Genomic DNA, 23943 nt, shown 5'->3' with positions numbered 1-23943 from the left:
GAGCTGCCAGCCAAGGTGCTACTCGAAGACAAAGCAAAACAGTCGGCACGTCTTGTCGATCGCCTAAAGTCGAAGCTTACTGACAGGTGGAAATTTGCTATCTCTTGCGAGATGTTAACAAGATTGATGACTTTGCGGGAACATGTAGTGTCGATGAGAGTCACTGCAATGAATGCTTGAGGAGACATTTCATATAGAATGTCGAACATGTTTTATATTCCCACCTTGTTCCAATGCAACCCAATACTATTCCGATTTTGTTGGCCCAGATCACATAGTTGCATCCCCGGTGTTCGCGACTTTGTCGCCAAGCCTCCGCATTTCCATCGCAGGTGTCAGTTTTGACTTTCTCCTGACAAGACGGACACCCAACGACCGCCGCGTCCCAAGAAAAAGATGAGACGACGACAAGCCATCCAACCGCCGCGTTTCGCTGATCTCTCGTCGACTCAAGTTTCAGCATCGTGGGTGAAACGAGTGGAGCTGTCTTGGTACGAGAGACCGGCAAACTTCATCCCATGTTTTGATCGGCTACTTTAACGTCACTTCATTTCATCTGAAGCAAAAACATTGTGTTCCCCGGAGAAAATCAATGGAGATTTCGTTCGTCAAGTTTTATCATGTTTTCCTCGTTAGCAATAATATCTCTCGCCTTGGCATCTTGCTCCGCCGCGGCGCCCGAGGCCCAAGCGCAGCTTCGCGGGGCGCGAATCTGCCCCTGGACCCCCCTGGAAGAGTCGCTGTTGGAGTGTTCACCATGGGATATTGCGAAAACAGAAAATCCCTCTGAACGGAATTCACGGAATAATACGAGTCAAAATGAGCCTTTGGGGTGGACCGGACCGCATGGATGCGCGGGCAGCTACTGCTTATACGCCAACCGGGGCTTTGCGGCCGGACGAGGGGTGGTCATCATCTCGACGCCAGAAAATGTGCAGAAGTTGAAGGGTACGGAGGCCAAAATCCAGATCGCGGATGATCCGAGTGCCTCGAAACCATCATTTCGCGTCACCGAGGTGGAGGGTAAGGGGCTGGGCATGATCGCCAACAAGTCGCTCGCCCGAGGGGACACAGTCATGCTGAAAACGCCGGTCCTCATCGCCCATCGCGCGTTCATCGAACGGACACCGCCAGCAGAACAGCACCCTCTCCTCGACTCCGTAGCGCAGCTTCTTCCGGCATCAACACGAGAGACGTTCCTCGGCCAGATGGGCCATTTTGGCGGCCACAAAGTCGTCGACATCATGCAGACCAACTCGTTCCAGATGGACCTCGGCGGGGGAGCTCAAGGCGACGGCCACCATTACGGCAACTACCCCGAGGTGTCACGGTACAACCACGACTGCCGGCCCAACGTCGCCTTCCACATCGGCGCCGATGGACGTCACAGGACGACGGTCGTGCGGCCGGTGAAGTCGGGCGAGGAGCTCACGATATCGTACCTCGACCAGCTGGGCGTGCGGTCCGAGAGACAACACCGCGCGAAGCTGGCGTGGGGATTCGAGTGCGGGTGCTCGCAGTGCAGTCTGGCGAAGAAGCAGGCGGCGGCGTCTGATCAGCGGTTGATGGATATCCAGGAAATTGATAGGAAGCTTTCGGATATCAACGCCAGGGTGACGACCGCGCTCATTGAGAAGTTTCTGAAGCTGCACAAGGAGGAGAGGCTAGAGTCGAAGCTCGCGGGCGCCTATACCATCGCAGCGCTCAATTTCAACCTGCTCGGGCATGCGAAGCAGTCCGTCAAGTATGCAAAGCTGGCTGTGGAGGCAGGTTTAATGGAGAATGGGCCAGGGACGGCAGATGTTGAGGCGATGCAAAAGCTCGCAGCTGATCCCAAACGGCACTTTACATGGAGGGGAAGGGTAAAATAAGGTGACGAACACTTGGGACGATACAATGGATCAATGTAGAGTCCGAAGACATTCATGAACATGCCGATTGGGTTCCACACCACGGGCTTGTGCCATTCCGCCGGCGGCGGAGGCCCCGTTACGAATGGCGGTCTCGGTAGCGGATGGCCGGTACTAAAGACGGCGTCGATGCCATGACTCGACATGCTCGAGCGAGGTCGTAATGAAGAGACTCTTGACACATTTCCTCGACCGACACTCACAGATTTCAAAACGCCCACTGCAACCAAGCCCGGGCTGACCAGCGGTCGAATGCAACTGTTCCAACCAGCTGAATTATGCCCTTCGTCGTGGAGGGGGGACGGGTGTCTGTCTCACCCAACCGACAATCCGCCACAAAGATCGAGATCAAAGACATGCGTTCTAGCCTCAGGAACGGGGCCAGCCCACGGCAAGATGGCAAAGTACAAAAGGCAGCGAAAAACCGTAGAAAAGGACGACCCTTGATCAGGATTGACAGCGAGAACACTAGAGAATGAAGTGGTGTGGTGGACGGCAGCTTGGTGCGGGTGGGGCCTCTCCCCGAGCTTCCATCCAGCACTGCCGGACAGCGACGTCCGGAGCATTGGCCAATGGCTACGGCGCATTTGGCGGCATTTCGGGGGTGTTTCCCAACCACCCGCCTCTGGGAAAAGCAGCTCAGCCAGTGACGTAAAGGTGATGGGAAGCTCGCAGCTCCACCCACCACTTCTTCCCACAGAGTCACATCGCGAATAACTCTCTAGCCGGCCTCGCCAACTTTGCTAGCCCGCTGCTTGGTCCCGTTTGTCGTGGGGGCTCTGTCCTCGGCCGATGCACAAGCAAGCAACGCAAAATTCTCGCATTTGCGCCTTTGTCAAGAGCCGAGGGAAGGGCCACCACTTCCACCAACACAAAGCAACACATCTCCCTTAAGAGATGATTCGGTCGATAAGTAAGCATCAAGACGGCGATCGAGGACATGTGGAACCGGAATCCTCTTGTTTCCTGCAGCTTGAATCCCATCAATGCCGGGATACAGGCTGTAGAAGACTCGCAGAGACAAGGCTACCGACCTGCTAGAGTCCAACATCTACCTTGCTGTGAGGGGGATTCGTCCAAGAAATTTCCATTTCCGCGTTCCCCACCCACACTTACACGGTGCCATATCACCCAACATCGTCGACATGACTGGTCCGTTCTTGACATCCTTACCCCTGCTTGTCACATCGATGCCATGACTTGCAGTCCCCAGCCCCATCCCTCGGCCGAGGTGTTAGTCGAGCCCTCGACCAGGCCATTCTTCCTTTTCGATGCTCCCTTTAAGACGGGGATTGGCGTCATTTATCAATCACTGCTGTAGTATTTCCATTGCTGCTCCCGTCCCGTCCCGTCTCTGGTGCCGTAGTATCTCTCTCGCCTGCTCTTCCGCTTCCCTCATCGGCCATCTCTCTCTCTTCGCCTCGCCGTCAAGTCACGACAATGGCGCCAGTAACACCAGCTTTCAACGGCCTCGCCGGCCTCATCCCCCGCGCGGCATCCTCGGAAGAAAACCCGACGAGAACCTTCGACGCCCGCCAGGTCGTCGTCACCATCACATCCACCCCGGAGACAACCGCGGAGAGCGCATCAAACAACAACCTCAGCGGCGGCGCCATCGCCGGCATCGTCATCGGCTCCATCGCGGGCTTCCTCATTCTCCTGTGGATCCTCAAATCCTGCGGCCTCTGGAAAAGGCCAAACTCGTGGGGTGAGCCGGACGAATACGACCGCAAATATGACCGCAAGTACCGCGGCAGGTCTCCCGGCGCACGCCATCACAGGAGGCGCCAGCACCGCTACCACCACGAGACGTCTCGTTCGCGCCGACCTTCGTACGAGGTCGAAGAGGTCCGCTACGCGCAGCCTGTTGTGTACGAGAAGAGGCGGCCGAGCGCTTCACCAAGGCCGCCGGCTGCAGTATACCGATCCAGTCGCAGCAGGACCAGGTATTAGATGATGTATCGAGGCTTCATGTATTGGGGAGCCATCACAGCGAGTGGCCTAGCACATGGCATACGACTCAATAGAATGTAATGACACGACGATGATTTGATGCGAGATATTTTCTGTCCATAATTAGCAAAGACATAGCAGCGGCGGCGTTTTCAATGCAAAGAGCCTACCAATCAAAAAGACGGCAGGAGCCATGCTGTATACGAACATTCGTACCATCGAGTAGTCATGATAATTGTATTAACACAAGGCTATCATCTTCTATCCGAAGGAGACCACGCCTCTATCTTGTCCGTATACCACCAAAGTGTACCCGTGTCCCAGTAACGCCCGTCATGTTCCGTCATGAAAGACCAGCCGGGCCTCAGCCGGACTTGGTCTTGTTGTTCTTGTACCAGTCGTACCACTTCTTGTATTCGGCATACTCCAGCGACTCCTTCTTGCCCTGGTATCGCACGACCTTGAGCTCGACCTCCTGCCACTTATCCTTGCGGCCCATCCAGCCGGCCTTGCGCATGAGGCTCACGAGCGTCTCCTCCTTGGTCCACTCCTGCTCGACGGCGACGTCAGGGAGGTAGGTCGCGCCGTACCGCTTGCCGTGGTAGAAGAAGCTGATGCGCAGGCCATGCACACCGAGTGTCCAGTCCATGGCGTCGTCAGCGTCCTCAAAGTCGGTCAGCAGGGTCACGGCGACCTCGAGCGAGGGCAGCTCCGACGTCTCGACGGGCGGGAATCGCATGTCGTGCAGCGCCGACGTCAAGCTGTAGCTCGACAGGCCGTCCTCGAGCTCCTGCGGCTCAAAGGTGCCGATGCATCCCCGCAGCGAGCGGTGGCCTGAGCGTGGTGAGACGGTATTCCAGGTGACAAAGAGCGGGGACTCAGTGATGACATCGTCGTCGTCGTCGTCGTCGTCGTCGGCATCGGCGAGGGAGTCAACGGATGTCTCCGGGGTCTCGGCCGGCAGCGAAAGGCTGGAGCCGGAGGAGGCGGAGCCTGAGTCGCTGGCGGGCTCGGCGAGGCGTTGGAGGGCCGGGAGGAGCTTCTTGGAGGCATCCTTGCCGTCACCGAGGCCGGACGACAGGGTCTTTGCGTACTCGGGCCATGATTGCTGGATCTCTTTGAGGGAAATACCCCGCCGCTTTTCCAGGTGCGAAGCCAGCGCCTCGAAGCAGTACAGGCAGTGTCCCACAGTCGCCATGAGCTCGTTTCAAAGGGAGGAATGTGGCGAAGTGGCGTGTTGTTTTGGGGGGGAAGTAGCAGAGAGCTTCACAGCGTCCGCAGAACGGTCGCACAGGGTCAGCAGCAGCGTGAGATGGCGGAGATGGGCAGTCTGGCACGTTGGAGGTTGGAGAAGAAGCTTAGGTTGGAATGGGGGAGAGTAGGTAGATTGTCAGTTACCTTAGGTACGGGTAGCTGGAGGAATGGCATGTCACTGGGCTGAGAGGAGGCCTTGGGATCACTCCAGCTGAACCCCACTTCCGATAACGAACCCCGCGATTTGATGCAGCTGGATACGGGTGGCATAAGATTGTGTCTGTGCTATGGAGCATAACACATGCACAAGTTTTGTGCTGTGCCCGAGGAATGCAAACCGGGCCTTACTTAAGCAGCGACTGGCGATCCGACTAAAAATACGACGGGCCGCCCAAATGATTTTCCTGCGTCATACTGCCCCTGACATCTACGCCACAGGGGTTGGCTGGTTTCGAAACGCCTCCTGGACGGGAACGCCTCTGGTCCGAACACCTTCATCCCGTCCGAAGCTGTGTCGTCGAGGCCGTGACCCGTCAGGGAAAAGGCCGGTTCTGGACTCTCCCACATCCCACGCGAGGAATCCAACATCCCCAGCCTCTGGCTAAGCTTCACAATAAGGTACACCGGGGTGCAGACTTGGCAACACTAGGGTTCAGACGTTAAAACCCGCTTCCCTGCCGACTTTGCTACCGGAACATGCTCATAGCGAGCGGCTTGCTGTATGATCTACGCCCGTCCGAGCCGTAGGCGAGCCTCTGTGACACGGCATTCACTTAGACTAGTGGGCCACTCCTACGCGTCTCCCTCGTCACAGCCCAGTTTCAGACCTTTTCTACCACTGCGGTTTTCTTGTCTACCGCGATCAGCCCTCTTGGACGCTGCTGATCAGTGGCCACCCTCTCCTCAGTATCCTCTCTGAAGCAGGCGAAGCCCGGGGCAGCAACGGATGGGCTGGGGGCATCGTTCATCGCTTGGTGTGGTTCCTGTTAGTGCGGTGACACGCTGGGAGGTCCCTTGTTCCCCCATCCTCGACCCGTTGACAACTTCCTCCTCTGAGTGATGTTATGGCCAAGCAATCGACATTGGGCTGCGGCGACGATGACCCTCGATGGAACCGGGCGGAAGCCCTGACCGCTGGTCTCAACTCGAGGGCCCGGGGCAACGACTGTGTAGTTCCAGTCAGATTTTGGATGACAGCACTTCTGGATGGCTCGGCACCCGTGCGCACGTCGTCTCCCTATACCATGTCTGATGTATGATATCGATGGTGATACTTGGCGCAACCCCCTGGGCGTTGGGCTCTCCTCGACAAGTCCTCGACAAAGATACAAATACCCGCATGTCCTTCCCGTGTTCCGTTTCTTCTGATCCTGTTCTCTAACCAACAAACAACACTCTCTTCCAAACCTTCTCTTCTTGTACAGGAATTATCTGCTCGTCGCCGGCCGACACTCGTTCGAAAACAACCAACAACTACCGTCAAAATGAAGTACTCTGCCATTCTCTTTGCCTTCGCCGCTGCCGTCGTCGCAGCTGCCCCCGCCGAGCGTACGTTCTGAAAACGATGGAGATGGAACCACTTGATGCTAACGACTCACACAGCGATTGAGGCTCGCCAGGAGGCCAACAGCGTCCCCGTCAACGAGGCCGCCATGACTGACGCCAATGGCAACATCGTTCCCTTCAACTCCGCCGGCGTCTACCAGGCCAACAAGGCGGCCGGCCTCTAAAATGTCTCGACTCGAAATGAGGAGCATGGAATGGGGTCCGACGCTTGCTTTACGAACTGCAACAACATATACTACACAAAGACGCCTGTAATCTCATAATCTGGCGACAATACCGGGATGGGACCAGGCGAAATAGGCACCATGGCAATCAACCAACGATATTGACATTATTTTGATCTGGGATCGGGTTCACGAGGGTGCCAGTTAATCCACCGCCCTCTGAGGCAGATAATATTCTGAATATACTTGGTTAGCATGGGCACATTGCGTGCAAATGCCAACCGTTTTTTTCACAGAAAGTCATTGGACCAACAACATGCATCACAGTGAACGGGCTATCCATCAATGCGCACACATACTTCTGTCACTCACCCTCCACCACGTCAAACCAAATCGGGGGGATGCTGCGCGAACTCGCCTGTCAAAAGGATGATCCGACTGGTTGCTATTTCTGAGTCTTGGGACTTGGAAAACCAGGAAAGACTTGCTTGTAAGCTTAAACGCGGAAAACCCACCAGGAGTGGGTGTTGACGACAGGGGTGTCGCAGCGAGCGAAGAAGAAGCAAACCTGGGCTCGCTTCAGCGGTCTGGGCAGTATCCACGGGGTGATGGCCGTCGTTTGGGCGGGCTCAGCCACGATTCATCCTTCTAGCGCGGCTCCAGCCTGCTTCAAAAGGGAAAATTCAATCCCGTCGCCATGGCATCTGCGAAGTGGTTTATGGAGCTCGAAAATGTGACTGCCTGACGTCGAATCCTTCTCTGGCGGGTCGTGAAATTCTCCGTTCCAAACTTGCAGCCTGGATGGATGCGGTTGCGATGACAGGGACTGGTCTGTTCTTCGCCAGCATCAGCACACACACAAAGTCCCTTGCGCGCTCCACCCCTTTCGTCCCAGAAAGTCGCAATAAGCGACGGGGGAAGACCATTAGAGTTTGGGTCCGATGTTTCGTTCGCGTTGGGGCCAGTGTTGGAGAGGGCGGCTCAGGACGACCATGGTGTTGCATTCCGATCGTCTGGGTCGTTGGCGACTTCAGACTTGTTCGTGGTGGTCGATCTGACAGAAGTGCCCGGCGGCGATGCTTTTGCCTCAAGTTTGACAGTCTTGACTTGACGTTGACATGACGGACGAACGGGAAGGATGGTGGCCTCAAACCGCCGGCACGTCATATCTTTTAGATCTGGATGTGTGTTGTTGGTCTCATCTCGTCTTGAGAGAGGTCAACCAGAGGCGCCTACTTATTAGACGATACTTAAGATCTTAAGCAGATCCCTAAGGTCGCTCGACGCCCTCATCTTGAGACGAATCCTCGAGCGTGACCAGCATCGGATCCGTGAGCTTCCGTCGAGAAGAAGGGAGAAAAAGGCGTTAAGGGACCCGTTAATTAAGAACAGCAACGTGGACATGGAACCTGGGAACGAGCCAGAGAAGCAAGCACCAAACCTAGGTAGCCAAAACCGGGAGCAACAGACGAAAGACGCCAAGAGCTTGGGCCCACAGCTCACAGTGTGTCTGCCTGTGCCGTCACGCGCCGATCCAAATCAACATCGCACGGTGCCCTTTCCTCCCTTCCACTTCACAGTCCCGCCAGCTGCTGGCACTCATCCACCAACCCAGACTCCAACATCCAACAACACACCAACAATGTTCCGACTTCCCTGCGCCTCGCATGCCAGCTTGCTGCGTCAAGAACACAAACAATGGGACTTGTTCCGTCCGGTTGGGCTCCAGAGTTGCACCCACTGCGACCCTGTGGATGGCCAACCTCGAATAAGCTCGTCGTAACAGCTTCGCCAGCGACATCTCACCTTTCCCACTGGAAAGAGTCATAATCACGCAAAAATCAGCTGCAGCCTCATCGGCCACTGCCACAAAATCGTCTGCAAGAACGCACACCAAGGGCGGGTACCGCACCAGTGTCCAGCTACAACAGACGGAAAAGCAGGGACCAGACCAATGTCTTTCGTCCCTGGCGTCAGCACAGCAATGGTGCTCGAATTAGCCTCGAGCCATGCCCCTTTCGACGACATTCCCCGCCGTCAGCCCTGCTGAATGCCGTTTCCTTCTTGGGGGGCACTCCCAGGAGCCAAGCAGACCTCACCACATCATCAACCCGACCAACAAAACAGGCCCAGTCACCCACGTTAGACGTTATAGCCCGGCACGCCTCGGCACCGGCGTCCACTCGAGACGGCCACTATTACACCCTCTTCCTCAGAGCCAAGTGCCTCTGCCTCCCACGCACCACCAAATGACACAATCTCCTCTGCGTCCCAGACGGGGGATTCAGAAGTGGATCGAGTTGATTCATTTTGACTTGCGCAGCCACCACAAGCGCGTCTCATACTCCTCAACATGATCCTTCAGGAAGACGACAAGCGCGTAGCGAGATGATCAGGGCCAACCCCCGATCGCCCCAACCCTACCGCCTCGAGAGAGAGCCGCAAGTCTGGATTCCGCGCTGCCTGTTTGGCCGTCATGATCCAGCTTAAGCGAACATCCAGGGAGGGCAGGCTGTGAAGCAGGCGCACTTGGCGCTGCGCTCCACACCCATCAAAAGTCCTTTTTCGGCCATCTATGCAGAGTCTCTGCTATTGTGTTGACTGTTTCTGCAGGTTCGCGTACCCGACCAACAGTCTATTGATGCCGTCAGCAAGTGCCTGACCGTTCCTGGGCCAGTCACCCCCTCTCGAGCGAGAAGGGGAAAACATGCGCAGATGGTCTCACCCGGTTGGCTATCAAGATCAGCCTGACCGATACCTCATGGCCCGTCTCAGCCGCAAACGCCATCCGATGCGTCACAGTGATGCGGCCTTTCATTCCAGCATTCCAGCACCTCGCCCGCCCTTGCGTACCGCGTCGAGTCGAACGGAAGAGAACCGCGCGGGCGTCGAGTGCCGGCACGATGGCGTTTAATTTCCCTCGCCGCCCGACACCCGGAGATGCCCTAGCTGTCTCTGCCAGGCTCCAACGAATAACTAGTGATGCCCCGTTGCTGCCGCCATTCCATTCTCTGGAGTAACTCCAGGGCCCCCGTCTAGGCTCGCGCCGGCTGGGCTGACAGGGGAGCTCTTTGAGCGGGAACCTGAACGTGCCCGTCCAATAGCACCATCGTGGCTGTTCAGATTCACCGCTTGCAAAAGACGGGCGACAGAGCGGCTCCCTAAACCCCGACTGGACAGCCGATCCATCCTATTCCAAAGCAAGCCAGGCCTGGAACGGCTGCTTCTACACAGGGTTTAGTGCCCTTCGGTATGCTGCAGCCTGGTGATGGGACTCTCACTCATTTCAGCGTCCCGGCTCCCTGGGTGATGTGATTTTTATATATAGTAATAGCAGCACTCACGCCCCATAAGAGAGTTCTGACAGGCTCGCCTCATCACAGCCTCGCTCACCCCCGCGTCTCTCGGGCCCGGCTCCGATCGAATCCCTGTCATCCATCGTTTGTTTGTTGTCCGTCGGGCCTCTTGCTTATAACCTCGCGGGATCGCCTTGTGTCTGAACTAGTCTTCTCAGCCTCAGACAACTCTCGCGGACATCAAAGCTCCCTAGAATCAAATCCATCACAGCAAACATGGTTCTTCACCGCCAACAAGCCCAGTTCGACAGGGCACGATGGCGCATGGCGCTACTGCTGCCTTTCTGGATCCTTCAAATGATGGTTCTTCTCGCTGTCATCGGCCTCTTCTCGTGGCGTCTATCGGATACTCTGAGGAATTGGGATAGTCAAGTGGAGGACAAGGGCATGTTCCCTACGGTTGAAGTTGTGTAAGTTTGCCCCCGTGTGGTCACACGGCATAAGCTAATTTTGCCCAGATGGGAGTCTGTCAACATTGGATTTTCCTTGATCTGCCTCTTCTCCACCATCTACGAAGTCTCCAAACTCGCTGCCGAGACGTTGACACCATGGACCATGATCTTCACCCACGTACTCAAGTTTGTTTGCTCCATGGCCACACTCGCTCTCGACATTGTCGTCTTTACCCAAAGAAAAGACAGCCACTACTCCGTGGTTGGCCTCGGCTTGGACTGCTTCCTCATGTAAGTCAACTCCCTTCCATGATGGACTGCCATGATAGACAAAGCTAACCAGTTGCAGTCTCCTCATCTCCGTCCCTGGCATCTACGCGATTCAAACGTACCGCCGCCTCGCCAAGTACGACGACTACCACTACCCGGTCAACCACAAGCCATATGGCTTCAACGACCTCGAACAAAACACAACATACAACTCCCGCCTGTCCATCGGCGGGTTGTCTCTCGGTGACCGCTCCCTTCGCCGCATCTCGACATCCTCCGCAAAGAGCGGCACCAGCAGCCCCCACGGTTCGATACCTCAACCCCAACCCGAGCCGAAGCCCCTCCAACGCACACCTTCTCAATACAACAACGAAAGAGACACCCAGTTTGACCGCTACATGGTCGAGCGTGCGATGAACACTGAGTTCGGGTGGGCCAGCAGCCCGCCAGCCGACAACCCCCTCGCACGCAGTGATAGCTTCATCGGCAGCGGATCCGTGGCAAACACAAAGGTCGTGACGAGGGAGAGCATGGGTCGCGCGCCAAGCTGGGGGAGCTCGCACGTGCTGGTGGCCGTGCCGGAGATGGACGAGGACGACGCGCCTGGGCGCGGCGACAGGCAAGCCCTGTTGGGACACAGGAGACAGGACAGTGGCGACAGCGTCGGACTCAGCAGCCCGCCGTACCAGGCATACCAGCCGCCTTCGTCACGGGTGCAGGTGCCGATCATCGAGGTGGAGGAGTCGGACATCACGGCAGGCACGGTGGAGTTTGAGCGCAAGAGGAAGAGGAGCCAGTGATTCATGGTTGGTGCTAAGGGGCATCGGATATACCCATCATTGTTTTGCATCATTTCTTTCGTTTCACAAGCTCGATAGCTTGTGTACCTTCTTCTACATTATACCACATTCATGGCGTTTACGATCTGGGAAAAAAGGGGAGATGGCATGGAAGGGGGAGGAGGTCCTTGGGGACAGCTGTTCATACAACACCCTCGCTAGAGACGTTTATACAACGATACCAATCATGCCTTTTCTGGATCCTTTGTATGTGCTTGTATCCAGGCTCCTCTGTGCTGACAAAGTAGAGGAATAACTTGCACGACTAGGACTCAACAAGGCAGATCTTACATGCTGCCGCCTAGCCGTAGCTGGATCTAAACTAGTCAAATCCTCCTAGGAGGCCAACCATGACTGTGAATCGACCCAGTTCATCCGATGACGCGACGACGATGAGTCGAAAGGATTTGAGGCGTCAACGTCCAGTTCGAGCCAAGGATTTTCTCTTTGCTGTCAAAAGGATGGGATTTGGCCCCAATGACATCGTGCAGATGCCAGGATGGGGGCGAGAGGGCTGTGGGCTTACGTGAATCCTGATTTCCGTCAAGAAGGCGAATTTTGCTCATTGCCTCTCTGTGTAGACAATTGGATCTGGCAGACGGAGACTGCTTACGACACTTGTACGACGTAAACGACGTGAACGACAGCAAGCCACGGATATACGGGACAGGATGATTGGCAAGGCAAACTCGGCGATACTGTATTATGCACTCTGCCTGAGACATTACATCCGCCAAATCACTCTCTGAATAACGCAACGGCGTAACCTCATCCTCGCTCGAGCTGGCCATCTCTCCAACATCATCATGCCTTGTATCCGCTCAGCGAAACCCTACACGGATATCCGTCCGTGGGATGCGCAGCGCCTGCCTCCACCATGAACACCCTCTGCCCGCCAAGCCCGCTTGTGTCAAGCTTCCGCTCCCCATCAATCTCCGCGAACGAGTCCTGTATGTCAAACTCCCTGATGATGCAGGCCAGGACCGCCCGCGCCTCTACCATGACGAGCTGCTGCCCGACGCATAGCCGCGACCCGTACTCGAAGATTCGCCAGCCGCCCCGCGGAGGGTAGAGCTCGTCCGCGGGGTCCGTCACGAGCCACCGCTCCGGGATGAACTCGTCCGGCTTGGCCCAGTACCTCGGGTTCCGCCCGATGACCCAGTGGAGCATCGTGATGGCGATCCCCTCCGTCGGGAGCAGGTTCCCCTCGGCGTCCTTGAGAACGAGGTCCGCGGAGCCCTGACGGATGCCGCCCGCTGGCGGGAACAGGCGGAGCGACTCCTTGATGCAGGCGTTCGTGTAGGGCAGCGAGTTGAGCAGACTGGGATTCTCGACGATCTTGGCCGGCGCGGAGGCCACGTCGGCGCCAAACACCTCGTCGTGCTCGGCGCGCACCCTCGCGAGGACGTCCGGGCGGGAGTAGATGTTGTGGAAGCAGTAGACAATGGTGGCCGCCGACGAGTCGTAGCCCGCGAAGAAGAACATGCGCATGTTGCGCGTCATGATGCGGAGGTAGTCCGCGTCCAGCGCCGTGCGCCCCGCGTTCTGCGGCTGCGCGAGCCAGTTCTCGATGGCGCTGTCGAGGACGGACTGGAAGCGCTCCGCCTTGTCGCGGTTGTGCGCCTTGTTCTCGCGCAGGACGCGGAAGCGGGCGGCGATCTGCTCCTTGATGTGGTTGTCGAGGACGCGGCCGCCGTTCCAGGTGCGGAAGAGGGTGACGGGGTCGATGCGCGACAGTAGGTTCTCGGGCTTGTGGGCGGTGAACTTGAGCCGCAGCTGGCCCTTCATCGCCTCGGCGAGCGGGTGTTTTTGCTTCTGCGTGTCGAGGCGCACGTTGAGCAGGACCTCGCCGATGATGTCGGTGATGAGGTCCAGCGCGAGGGGCTCCAGGCGGAACATGTCCCCCTTGCGGGCCTGTTCGCGCAGCCTCTCGGCGAAGACACGGATGCCGTCGACGATGATGGGGACCTCGGCGGTGATGTTCTGGTTGCTGAAGCTGGGACTAAACAAGTTCTGGAGGTGCTTCCAGGGGCGGCCGTTGGTGTCGAACTGGCTCGGGCCGCCGGTGATGGGGTGGAACCAGCCGGTGAGCATGGGCGGCTTCTGAGAGCCAACGACCGGGTGGTAGACGGCCTGGTGGGCCATGTCCGGGTCCGTGATGAGGAGCATCGGGTCGGCCATCGGCCAGGTGTCCATGTAGAAGGCGCCGTTGGGGAAGGGCTCGGCCAGCTTGGCCAGGACGTAGTTTGCGTGCACGCCGGGCGGCAGGCTGTCAAAGGCCTTTTTGGCCTCGAGGAGGTTGCCAAAGAGGAAGTTGTGAGGGACCACGGGCTGCGCGTGACGGTCAGTTCGGATGACGATGAAGATGACGACGGGAGACAGCTCACCAGGCCCTGCTTCTTCAGATCGGCCATCTTGCCGCGGTGCTTCATCAGAAGCTTGAAAAAGTACAGCACGGAGCCCCCGACGACGACCATGATGGCCGCCGCGATGGACCTCACGGACAGCAGGAGCAGGCCCTCCATTGCGAGGTTCGTCAGGAGGTCGCGTGTTGTTACAATGGCTGGCAGAGTTCACGGAACAGTGCGGCAACAGCCCTGATCTCGCTGTGAGAGGTTGCCGTTGACCGCGATATCTCCCAATTGAACGGTCGAGGTCAACGGGCGGCGGATTGGCCGGCAAAATTGAGTTGCTTCAATTACTGACCGACTCCTCCGTCCACCGCTTACCGAAATCTTGGATGAACCTCCCAATCCTACTCCGTAGGTCCTACGGCCCAGAACGCTGAGGAGAGCGAGTCGGGCCCATAACCCAAGGTTCAGGGGTGGTCTCGAAGCGATTAATTGCGCTAGGGCACCCCCTACGGCAATGTCATTTCACTTCCCCGCTTGGGACTGAGGTGCCTGTCAAGCGAAACTCTGATTTCTCTATCTACTGATGCCCCTGAGGCTGCTTGATCTTTTGCCTGGTTTGGTGGTGGTATCTGAAAATGCCTCCGCGATGTTTTCTGGCCTGGTGTGTAACTAAGTCATGTCTCCAATGAACGCCAGTGCGCCCGCCTTGATGTGCTGTGCACTTTTCCCGTACCACAATCTGAGCCCGAACGCCTGCTATTGATGCCTCTCCAACAAGGACCTTGGTTGAAAGATGAGCGGTAAAATTTGACCAAGACGTGAATTTCTCCAAGAATTATGCTTTTGCCGATCCACATCCTGCTGGCTCTCGTCTCATTTGGCAACGTCGCAGTCACCTAGGGACTGCGCCGGCCAGACCAACAGCCACGGAGGACGTCAAGAATTCCGCGCTGTTGTATACTTGCTTGCAATTTGGAGGCGGCGGCTCCTTGGAGAAGCCGTGGCTGTACGCCTCCCCAAGAATGCCGACAGTCGTCGACGCAGCCTCTGGGTCATCGAGGCGGATGACGATCAGCTTCTCGGTGCGGGACATGGCCCAAATCTCGTCGCCCGGTCTGGCGTCGTGAGGGACGAGAACGAGAGCGGCGTGGTCCTGGGTCAATGCCAGCCGGCGAGTCTTGTCCTTGACGAAGATGTCAAGGAAGGGGATATCCGTTTCTGTGACGGACGCCATCGGGCCTTTGCCGGACACCGCGTCGGTGAGCAGATTCCTGTCGTCGAGGGCCCAGAACTGCCGGAAACCAGCCGGGTCTTCGCCGGCGCTGATGGCCTTCTCAAAGTCGTCCAGTCCGCTTAGGCCGTTGAGGACGGGGCTGAGGAGCCTGCTGAATGACTGGATAATCTCGTCTCTGGTGAAGCCTTGGGGATACCTGTCGGTGGTCGTCTTGTTCAGGGTGTCTCCTGAAAGCGTCCGCATGAGGGTGTTCATGCGATCCTCCTCTGACGGACTTGGAGCACGGACTTTGTAGACGAGGGCGAGGAGCTTGACGAGGGGGAGAAGCTGCTTCATGTAGAACAGCTGTTCAGAGACGTCGACGATGGTGTCGACATAGGTGCCGCCCAGCTGGGCCTGTTCTGGTTGCAGGTCGCCGATGGGCATGCTGTCGTCTGCTGAGAGCTTCATGGTGCCAAGTCAAAAAGGGGTACGGATGGATGGATGAATGACTTTCCAAGCGAGAAGGAAAAGAGAAAGCGGCGGCTCTTGAGACATATATCCCCAGAGCCAAGGCTGTCGTCATGTCCGTACCCGCGGGGTCATAATGGGCTTATGTGGACACAGGCTGGGGTTTCCGGGTTGCCGGTAGTCACGTTGCAGGGATGGCGAGGAGACTATACCTGACGGACGCGCTTGCGCTTGCTTGTTGGTCTTGAATTGCGTAAACGGGCGGAGGGGGTTTCTACAAGCGAACAGGATGTGCAGACGGGCTGGACCCGGTGCCGGGACTGACGGGGCCAAGGGGGGCGGCCAAGAGGGCGGCGATGTCATGCGCTGGGGATGGTTGAAAGCTTGACTCCCGGATGGCGCTGCACTTTTTATCCCCTAACTACCTCCTTAAGTGCCCAGGTAAGGTAGTCTAGTGTAGGTAGGTGTCTAGTCAGGTCGCAAGAGTTCGTCTTCAAAGTCAGACATGATCGACGTTGGGCGGCCGGCAACGGAGCAAGGGAGGCCATGGAAAGGCACAGGCGACGGATAGGAGACGAGACGGCCGAGTGTGTGAGAGGAGCAATACAAGATTTAGATTTGGAGGGGGATCAAAATCTGGCAGAGATGACGTCGAGCCGGGGCCCACAGCGGACGGGTCCAGGTGCGTTAGTGCCACGAGTGCTAAAGGGGGCAGCAGCAGGGCACGGTGATTGAGCTGCCCACCCCCCCGGCTTGCTTCATATTCAGGGTCCCGTCGTCCAATGTCGACTCGACCTCGCACAGGACCGTTCGTTGCCGTCGAGCCACAACGTTCTTCAGCGGTCAGCTCAACCGTTAAACCAATCTCAGGTCAGCGTCATCATGGATACCTTACCTACCTATCAGCACCTATCTTATCGTCCCGGCGAGTCGGCACCCGTGATTGTGCGGCGATGAGGTGCTGACGCCCTGTGAGATACCGTCCCGATGCCGTCTCGATCGAGCCGTCGTCTCCCTTGCAGCACCTGATGGATTATCCATTCGAGACGGCCAAGCTGAACCTCTCGTAAACAAGACACCACCGTCGGTACACTGGCACTAGGCACGATCGGCTCCATCAAACACACCCACAATGGTCAAGGTCCTCATCATCATGGCCGACTATGGCCACGATCCTACAGGTCAGCAGCACCCATGTCACTGACATGATCCCGGTGTCTCCCCTCCTCTCCGTCCCCTCCTCATCCCGCCCGTGTCCACCACACACACACACGCGCATCCATCTCCACAGTCTCCTCCGTCCCAAGACCGCTTCCCTGCCGCACCTCACCACCACAAAACCCCTCCACTACCGGATCTGCGTCACGAACCGCAAAGCTAATCTGTGTCATGCTCCCACAGAGGTCGCCGTCCCCTACCAGGCCTTCAAAGATGCTGCCTTCGACGTGAACTTTGCCACCGAAACGGGCAAAACCCCCCGATGCGATAGCAGGATGCTCGAGGGCCTCTCCCAGAAGCTGCTGGTGCGCACCCCGATCTCTTCTTTTCGATTTACGACCCGTGCTTCATCCCTCGTGCCAGACCACACTGTCACAAAACATAAGTAATTGCATTAAGCGCGCGCAGATCTCGCATGTCGCCAATCTGCCCCGGTTTCCGGCGTGCTGCTGCCGTACAATGACTTGTCCACCCGAGCTGACCTCGCTGCTGTTCGACAGGGCGCCGGCGCCTCGGTCATGAAGCTGTGCGAGTCCATGACGGAATCTGCAGAAATGCAGCAGCCGCTGTCGTGGACCGCCCCGGACTTCTCCCTCGATGACTTTGACGTCGTGCACATCCCCGGCGGCCACGACAAAGACGTGCGCCAGCTCATGAACAATTCCGTCGTTCAGAAGCTGTTCGCCAACTACTTTCCCAAGACGAAGAAGCCTGGCAAGAAGGTCGTGGGCGCCATCTGTCATGGGCCGCTGGTGCTCTGCAACGCCAAGGGAGAGGATGGAAACAGCGTTCTATACCACTGTACAACCACGGCGCTTCCTGCGTGCTTCGAGTCGGTGGCCTTTCACGGGACTAGGCTATTTCTAGGCGACTACTACAAGACCTACGGTGCTGGCAGCGAGAATGTCGAGACTTCAGTCAGTTGTTTGGTTCAGATGCACATGCACAACTCTAATGGTTCGACAGATGAAAAAGGTGCTCAAAGACCCCAGCCAGTTCAAGTCCAGTTGGGTCCCAAACCGGCCGTACGTACATTTTCGTCCTGACTTGCCCTTCGCTTACAGCTTCTAGGTTTGTGGTCGAGGACACAGAGTACAATTACATCAGTGCGCGGTTCCCTCCTGATGCGGCCAAATATTCCGAGATGGTGGTGAACCTGGCCCATCTCGTTCAAAGTTACAAGAGTGATGAGTCGCGTGTGCAGTAGTCTGTTTGTTCCTTAGTTCTCAAGTTGGAAACTTTTGCCGTTGGAGCTGCAGTCAAGGTATTGTGATGCGGAAACGGCATGATGGCTTCAACAACGTTTCGTTTATCCGTCGAGGCTACACCCGCGTATAGAGGGGGTTTCAAGAGGAAAAGGGTACGCAAGCCTCTCAATGCACGATATCAGTAATCTAGCCGTACAGTGATGTCATTAAGTCCGTCGGTCTCGTCAAAGTATGGGCAGACAGAGGCCCCGGGAAGCGACTCAAGCTTAAGTGAATCAAGCATTATGCCTACATTCCAACTTGCGCGACGTCACCTAATGGTTCATCCGCCCGGCGAGCATATTTACTTTGAAATCTCCACAATCTTCCTCAGAGCTTCGTCTACTCCGTTGACAACGACGGATGGCTCCTGCCCGATGGTGCTACCCAGAGCATCGACCCAGCCAACGCCGGCGCGGTCGATCCAGGCTGACTTCCATCCTGCAGCTCTCGCTCCGAGCGCATCAAAGGGGTTTGAACTGATAAGCCAGATGGCGGACTTTTGGTCAGACATACTCACCTTCCTCGCAAAGTGCTCATAGGTCTTTGGCGAGGGTTTGAAGCACTGAACCTCTTCAACAGTGATCAACCGGGTAGGCCCAAACACATGGCTCATACGGGACAGGTCCGGTGACGTCTTCATTGAGGTGCCCACCATGTCGTCGGTGCCGTTTGAGAAGACATATGCGTCTATCGTGGGAGCATTTTCGACTATCTCCAAGGCGTCCTTGATCTCGGGGAAAGTCTGTAGGCCATTGTAGGCATCCATAAGACGCTCTTCGTCTTCCTTAGACAGAGCGAGCTTCTTCTCAGCAACGGCATGCTTCAATGCCGCGCGCGTAAGCTCAGAGAATGAGCGGTACATTCCTATTTGTGTCAGCCAAAGAATCGTCGTTCACATATACTCAAACACACCCATGCTGTTGATTCGCCATGTGTACTCGAGCTGGTACCTCCGCCACTGCGCAGCCAGCTCTTTAGCGCTCTCCTCTCCGTATAACTGGGCGAGTTCGATTGCAATCGATTCTGTCGACAGCAGCGTGCCGTAAAGGTCAAACGCGATGACCACTTTCTTTCCTTCTGAAGCCATTTTCCCTTTCAATGAGTAAAGTATCTTCGTGAAATATCTTGTCGAGCTCGTCAGATGGGACGTCGTCTGAACGCTTTAGGGAGTTCGTGACGACCCGCTCACTAAATCGCGGGGAAACGGGGCGTCTGAGCACTTTAAACCCCCTGCAGCAACAGCCGCGCAGCCCTAAAGTTCACTAAAAACAGAAAAGTCATGGCAACCTAACGTCGAATTAACGTCATCGATACTTTTCCATCACCTCACCTCAACCTGGGCGGCCAGCAGGATGAATAACTCCGACGAGGAAACCACTCAGTTCGAGACGTTCAGGGATTACCTGTCTGCCGCCATTGTTGAAAAGGTCACAAAGCCAGCCTCCAAACCCAAGAAGCGCACCAAAAAGACGAAATCGTCGCCACCAACAGCCAAATCACAACATGGGGCAGACGACACCCCGGTCGACGCGGACGACATGATAGACTTCAGCTCCTACCTTGCCTCTGAAGCCTTCGAGTCCTTTCCAGAAGACCTGAAAGCCCTCTCCCACGTCACATACACCGCAGACCCGGCCCTTCAATCACGCCTCTCCATGCCCTTGACCGGCTCCGACGTGGCGGACCTCCTCCCCACGCTCTCGCCCGACGTATCAGAGTCCCTGGTGGCCTACAACATCATCGATCCGGACCGACAGGGGGCGCACGAGTTCCTCGCGCCGGTTCTGACCGAGTACGTCGCCGCCCTGACGGCAGCGCCGCCGCCGCCGCGCTCGACGAGGGACCAGGTCGACGGGTGCGAGCTGTGCGGCCGCGACTGGATCGGGCTGACGTACCACCATCTCATCCCGCGCATGGTCCACGACAAGGTCGTCAAGCGGGGGTGGCACCGGGAGGACGAGCTGAACAACGTGGCCTGGCTGTGCCGGCTCTGCCACTCCTTCGTGCATCGTTTCGCGGGACATGAGGATCTGGCGAGGCACTACTACACCGTGGAATTATTGCTCGAACAGGACGAGGTGGTCAAGTTTGCACAGTACGCCAGCAGAGTGCGGTGGAAGGGGAGGTAGGTTGTCTTGCGGTTTGCAGATGAGTCTACGGGAGTCCTCCAGTCTGTGACGATTCCAAAGGTCTGGTCAATCAACCCCAGCTCTGCCCAGCTTCCTCCAGGCCGAATGCCGTGCCCCCCTGCGGCGAGCCTTCTTTGCACCTTTCTAGCAGCTCCCTGGCGCATACTTGAGGCAGATCTTCGTCTTCTTGTTGCCGCAGCAATGGTGCTGAACACAGCCCTCGTCCGGTTCGCAGTTCTTAGACGATTTGCATGTCTTCGCCTTCTTGCAATCCAGGTTCTGGACGCAGATGTTGGGGTCATTTTTGGCTGCACCTTTAAGACAAGCACAGCGCGGGCCCTTCTTCTGCCCTTTTTTGCAGGGGAAGGTGTTGACCTTGTTGAACGGGCAGATGGCTGCCATCTTGCAAGTGACGTCCACTGTCGTAGTTACGGTCGCGGTCGCGGTCGTGGTCGTTGTCGTGAACACAACCGGCGTTGCTAGGGTTATTACAGTTGGAGGGATCCCCCAGCAGTTGCAAACAGAGGAGTATTCGGAGGTGCCAGCGCAAACGGCGGTCGCATAGTAGGGTAGGGAGCTGGGGGCATCTGTCACGGGAGCGCGAGGGGCAACGAGATTGACCAGCGGTTCCGCAGCGGCAAATCGCTTTTTGGCTTTCCCAATGGTGGTGGTAGAGGTTGTGGTAAAGGTTTCGCTGATGGTCGTGGTGCTGTTTGTGTGAGTAAGAAGCGTCCATCAGGAGGGTTCTCTTACATTGTGTCAGGGGTAACCGTGGTCTGCATGAAGGAAGAACAATCCAATCTGCGAATATCGATGTCGGGCTTCACATGACCTCCAGAGCCAGTGATGGCCCTGGCACAGTTGTTTCCATGGCAAGTGGCCGTGGCGAGGCCAGTGAGCGCGAAGATGGTCGTGGCGAAGGCAGTCTTCATGTTGGCAAAATGATTGAAGCTGTGCCGGATGAGCCTGAGAGGAAGCAGTGATTTCGAGATAGCATTCAGCCATCTTTATAGGAATCCAAAGGTAGCCAAAGGCTAGATGCCATCTTGTAAACAGACGTTGAAGTCTGTACGTTGAGAGATTCAGCTGGAGGCGGTGAGCCCAGTATCGCTCGGAAGAAGTTGCCTTTGAGAAGTTCTCCAGCTGGCATGTCTCGGAACATGTCTTGACAAGATATATCTCATAGGCCTATGCATTTTCATCGATGTAAGACGGCCATTGAGAAACGCCGTGCAGCCATGTCGAGCTGTCAAATCGAGCGGTCTGGGGCTATGACAGATCGTGGAGCAAGGTCAACGAAGATCCGCATCTAGATGGATGCACGTGGCGACTTTGTGCTTCATGTAACTGAAGGGTCCAGTCAGATTGGGCTACTGTTGGGGAACTCATCCTCCCGTGGACGCACAAGTGCTGACCGTCAGACGTCGCTTTCAGCTTCGAGTCTGCCAGAGGCAAGAGTCGAAGGTAGAATCATTGCTGAGTTCATAAGTCGGGACACTCTTGCCGAGCGGTGTGGTCGTTTATACTGACTTTTTTGTGGACGCAAGGACCCAGAATGCTCTTGCCCTCCACTGTGGCATCGAACGCTGGTGGTGACACCAAGGTGAATGAGGTGCAGTCACCTCGGTGAGGCTCGGTGACTCGGTCAAGAATGGCCACTACCGAGACTAGCCCTGACGATCCCGGCCCTGCAAATGCCTGTCCACCCTAAGGCATCCTGGTCGATCCAGGGTCCCACATCGCCTCGGCGACAGCCCACTTTAGATTGACTCAAAGCTCTCTCATTCCAGGGCTGAATGATTTTTTTTTTTCGCTCAAGCTCCCAACGGAACGCCTCTGAACCACTGAACGCACGGTGGTGGGTGGGCTCCGTCGAGAGCTCCATTCAGCCACATGCGATTCGCAACTCGCGGCCCGTGGTCTGATTGTCATTCGTCCCTGATACACGTGTGTATCGCCTCAGATAATCCTCAAGGTCTTGATGACTCCTATTTCGGCCCAATCAACGCCAATCTCGCCAACACGCGACAAGGCCATGCCGCCCCCCTTTTCCGAGCCCTCGACTGCGGTCGGTGAAGATTGCGCGAAGCATGTCCGCCGCCCCCTTGGATTGGTCACCAGCCTCTCCCACCTGCTTCTCGTCTTATCGCTAAAAAAAAAGTGACACATTGATCCTTGAAACGTCTCCATCAAAGAGGCGTTCAGGCCGGGTGGCCCACATGAAAATGGATCTCACCGATCGGGCCCTTTCTGTTTACATCTGCAATTTTCGGGCCGTTGCATCTAGGTGTGAGAAGTGACTTCGATAAGGCGAAAACCCTTATTTCTGCAAAGGACAACCTTTTTCTTTAATTCTTCTCTCTTCACTTCCCACCGACTTTTCAAAATCGCAACAAAAAAGCAACAACGAACCTTTCCATCAATACCAAGCAAATAACGACGCCCACCATGTACAAGCCCAAAGCAAGCAGGCATCCCATGATTTACAGCAAGGAGAATGAGTGGGCCATCATCGACGACGAAGAGGAGGAGGAGAAGGAGAGGCAGCGGCTGAGGCAGGCCGAGCGCCTCAAGGTCGGATGCTTCGTCGCCGCCCTCACCGTCGTTCTCGTGCCCACAATCTGCGGTTTTGTGTGGTGTTGCCGCCGCTCTGCCCGATGAGGCTGCATCGTAGGTTATTTTTGTTGGTTTGCCGTTGCGTCCACCGAGTTAACACTCAAACCAGGCGAATCGCGGACCACTGAAGACATCTCTTGAGGATCGCAATGTTCATGATTAATTCTACGACTACTTTGTACGAGTCAACCACGCACACGCTGCGCAAGATGACGACGACGGCAATGCTTCGGATTGCCACCCAACCGGGTTAGCAAGAGCTGCCGTCGCCCTACTTTTCCGACTTCTCACCGAGGGAAGCTTCGCGCCGCCCACGTTTCCACTTCCACCTCGTCTCGGACCTAGTCTTCTCGTTCTTGGCATGCGCCTGCTCAACCGCAGCCACGCCCGCGTCGAGCCCGAGATGAGCGACCCCCTTGACAACCTCTTTCGAACCCCCCGTGTCCGCCACCACGGCATCCGCGCACATCTCGGCCCCCTCGAACGCGACGGCGCCGAGCGTCACGCCCAGGGCCATCGGGATCAGCACGTCTCCGCGTTTCGTCTTGACCGTGAGCCCGCGCTCGACGGCGTGCTTCTCGAGGATCCGCCGCTTCCTCCGCGCGTTGCGGATGCGGGCCGCGTCGTACGGGACCATCAGCCAGGTCAGACCGGCCGTGGCGGCGCCCGCGGCGGTGTGCAGCGCGGCCCCCGTCGAGCCGCTCGCTAGCTGGCGGACATAGTGTGCTCTTCTGGCCAGGAGGACTTCGTCGGTCATTTGGTGGCATTTCAGGTCGTAGGCTTCTGGGTCGAAGTGCATTTTGTGGTTGTACGTCTAGCGGAATGGTTCACCAGTCTTTTGTGGGTTAGGAAGTTGCAGTAATCGCTGGCTGGCAAGGCAGGCCAAGCACCAAATATACAGCACCCAACACCACACATAGTTTCCGCTGAGGCGAAGCCTGGGAGAGGCTGAGAGGTCATCCAAAGAACGGATGATGGCAGATAGAGC

General features: G+C 56.7%; 12 protein-coding genes across 12 annotated transcripts; 7 read left to right on the top strand and 5 right to left on the bottom strand.

Moving 5' to 3' along the window:
* Positions 1-1076: 1076 nt before the first annotated feature.
* Positions 1077-1871, top strand: COL26b_003983 (uncharacterized protein; the record flags this gene model as incomplete). The annotated part of the gene is made up of 1 exon (XM_053176868.1): positions 1077-1871. One exon carries the CDS (start codon positions 1077-1079, stop codon positions 1869-1871), a length of 795 nt encoding a protein of 264 aa, XP_053039190.1.
* Positions 1872-3350: 1479 nt separating this feature from the next.
* COL26b_003982 (uncharacterized protein) lies at positions 3351-3863 on the top strand (the record flags this gene model as incomplete). Its single annotated transcript, XM_053176867.1, has 1 exon — positions 3351-3863. The coding sequence occupies one exon, from the start codon at positions 3351-3353 to the stop codon at positions 3861-3863; it is 513 nt and encodes a 170-aa protein (XP_053039189.1).
* Positions 3864-4227: 364 nt separating this feature from the next.
* COL26b_003981 (uncharacterized protein) lies at positions 4228-5061 on the bottom strand (the record flags this gene model as incomplete). Its single annotated transcript, XM_053176866.1, has 1 exon — positions 4228-5061. One exon carries the CDS (start codon positions 5059-5061, stop codon positions 4228-4230), a length of 834 nt encoding a protein of 277 aa, XP_053039188.1.
* Positions 5062-6601: 1540 nt separating this feature from the next.
* On the top strand, positions 6602-6847 carry COL26b_003980 (uncharacterized protein; the record flags this gene model as incomplete). Its single annotated transcript, XM_053176865.1, has 2 exons — positions 6602-6665; positions 6720-6847. The coding sequence occupies 2 exons, from the start codon at positions 6602-6604 to the stop codon at positions 6845-6847; spliced, it is 192 nt and encodes a 63-aa protein (XP_053039187.1).
* A 3572-nt stretch (positions 6848-10419) lies between these two features.
* Positions 10420-11665, top strand: COL26b_003979 (uncharacterized protein; the record flags this gene model as incomplete). Its single annotated transcript, XM_053176864.1, has 3 exons — positions 10420-10613; positions 10662-10886; positions 10945-11665. The coding sequence occupies 3 exons, from the start codon at positions 10420-10422 to the stop codon at positions 11663-11665; spliced, it is 1140 nt and encodes a 379-aa protein (XP_053039186.1).
* An 843-nt stretch (positions 11666-12508) lies between these two features.
* On the bottom strand, positions 12509-14229 carry COL26b_003978 (uncharacterized protein; the record flags this gene model as incomplete). Its single annotated transcript, XM_053176863.1, has 2 exons — positions 12509-14035; positions 14092-14229. The coding sequence occupies 2 exons, from the start codon at positions 14227-14229 to the stop codon at positions 12509-12511; spliced, it is 1665 nt and encodes a 554-aa protein (XP_053039185.1).
* A 721-nt stretch (positions 14230-14950) lies between these two features.
* COL26b_003977 (uncharacterized protein) lies at positions 14951-15742 on the bottom strand (the record flags this gene model as incomplete). The annotated part of the gene is made up of 1 exon (XM_053176862.1): positions 14951-15742. The coding sequence occupies one exon, from the start codon at positions 15740-15742 to the stop codon at positions 14951-14953; it is 792 nt and encodes a 263-aa protein (XP_053039184.1).
* Positions 15743-16874: 1132 nt separating this feature from the next.
* COL26b_003976 (uncharacterized protein) lies at positions 16875-18167 on the top strand (the record flags this gene model as incomplete). The annotated part of the gene is made up of 5 exons (XM_053176861.1): positions 16875-16923; positions 17144-17265; positions 17461-17877; positions 17927-17985; positions 18032-18167. 5 exons carry the CDS (start codon positions 16875-16877, stop codon positions 18165-18167), a joined length of 783 nt encoding a protein of 260 aa, XP_053039183.1.
* A 344-nt stretch (positions 18168-18511) lies between these two features.
* COL26b_003975 (uncharacterized protein) lies at positions 18512-19297 on the bottom strand (the record flags this gene model as incomplete). The annotated part of the gene is made up of 2 exons (XM_053176860.1): positions 18512-19074; positions 19123-19297. The coding sequence occupies 2 exons, from the start codon at positions 19295-19297 to the stop codon at positions 18512-18514; spliced, it is 738 nt and encodes a 245-aa protein (XP_053039182.1).
* Positions 19298-19562: 265 nt separating this feature from the next.
* COL26b_003974 (uncharacterized protein) lies at positions 19563-20509 on the top strand (the record flags this gene model as incomplete). The annotated part of the gene is made up of 2 exons (XM_053176859.1): positions 19563-20335; positions 20440-20509. The coding sequence occupies 2 exons, from the start codon at positions 19563-19565 to the stop codon at positions 20507-20509; spliced, it is 843 nt and encodes a 280-aa protein (XP_053039181.1).
* A 2278-nt stretch (positions 20510-22787) lies between these two features.
* Positions 22788-23118, top strand: COL26b_003973 (uncharacterized protein; the record flags this gene model as incomplete). Its single annotated transcript, XM_053176858.1, has 2 exons — positions 22788-22970; positions 23065-23118. The coding sequence occupies 2 exons, from the start codon at positions 22788-22790 to the stop codon at positions 23116-23118; spliced, it is 237 nt and encodes a 78-aa protein (XP_053039180.1).
* Positions 23119-23226: 108 nt separating this feature from the next.
* On the bottom strand, positions 23227-23754 carry COL26b_003972 (uncharacterized protein; the record flags this gene model as incomplete). Its single annotated transcript, XM_053176857.1, has 1 exon — positions 23227-23754. One exon carries the CDS (start codon positions 23752-23754, stop codon positions 23227-23229), a length of 528 nt encoding a protein of 175 aa, XP_053039179.1.
* Positions 23755-23943: the final 189 nt, after the last annotated feature.

The sequence above is a fragment of the Colletotrichum chrysophilum genome (genome assembly GCF_026319265.1).
Source record: "Colletotrichum chrysophilum strain AFK26 chromosome Unknown scaffold_23, whole genome shotgun sequence".
NCBI lineage: Eukaryota > Fungi > Ascomycota > Sordariomycetes > Glomerellales > Glomerellaceae > Colletotrichum > Colletotrichum chrysophilum.
This window is presented reverse-complemented; position numbering and strand designations above follow the sequence as displayed.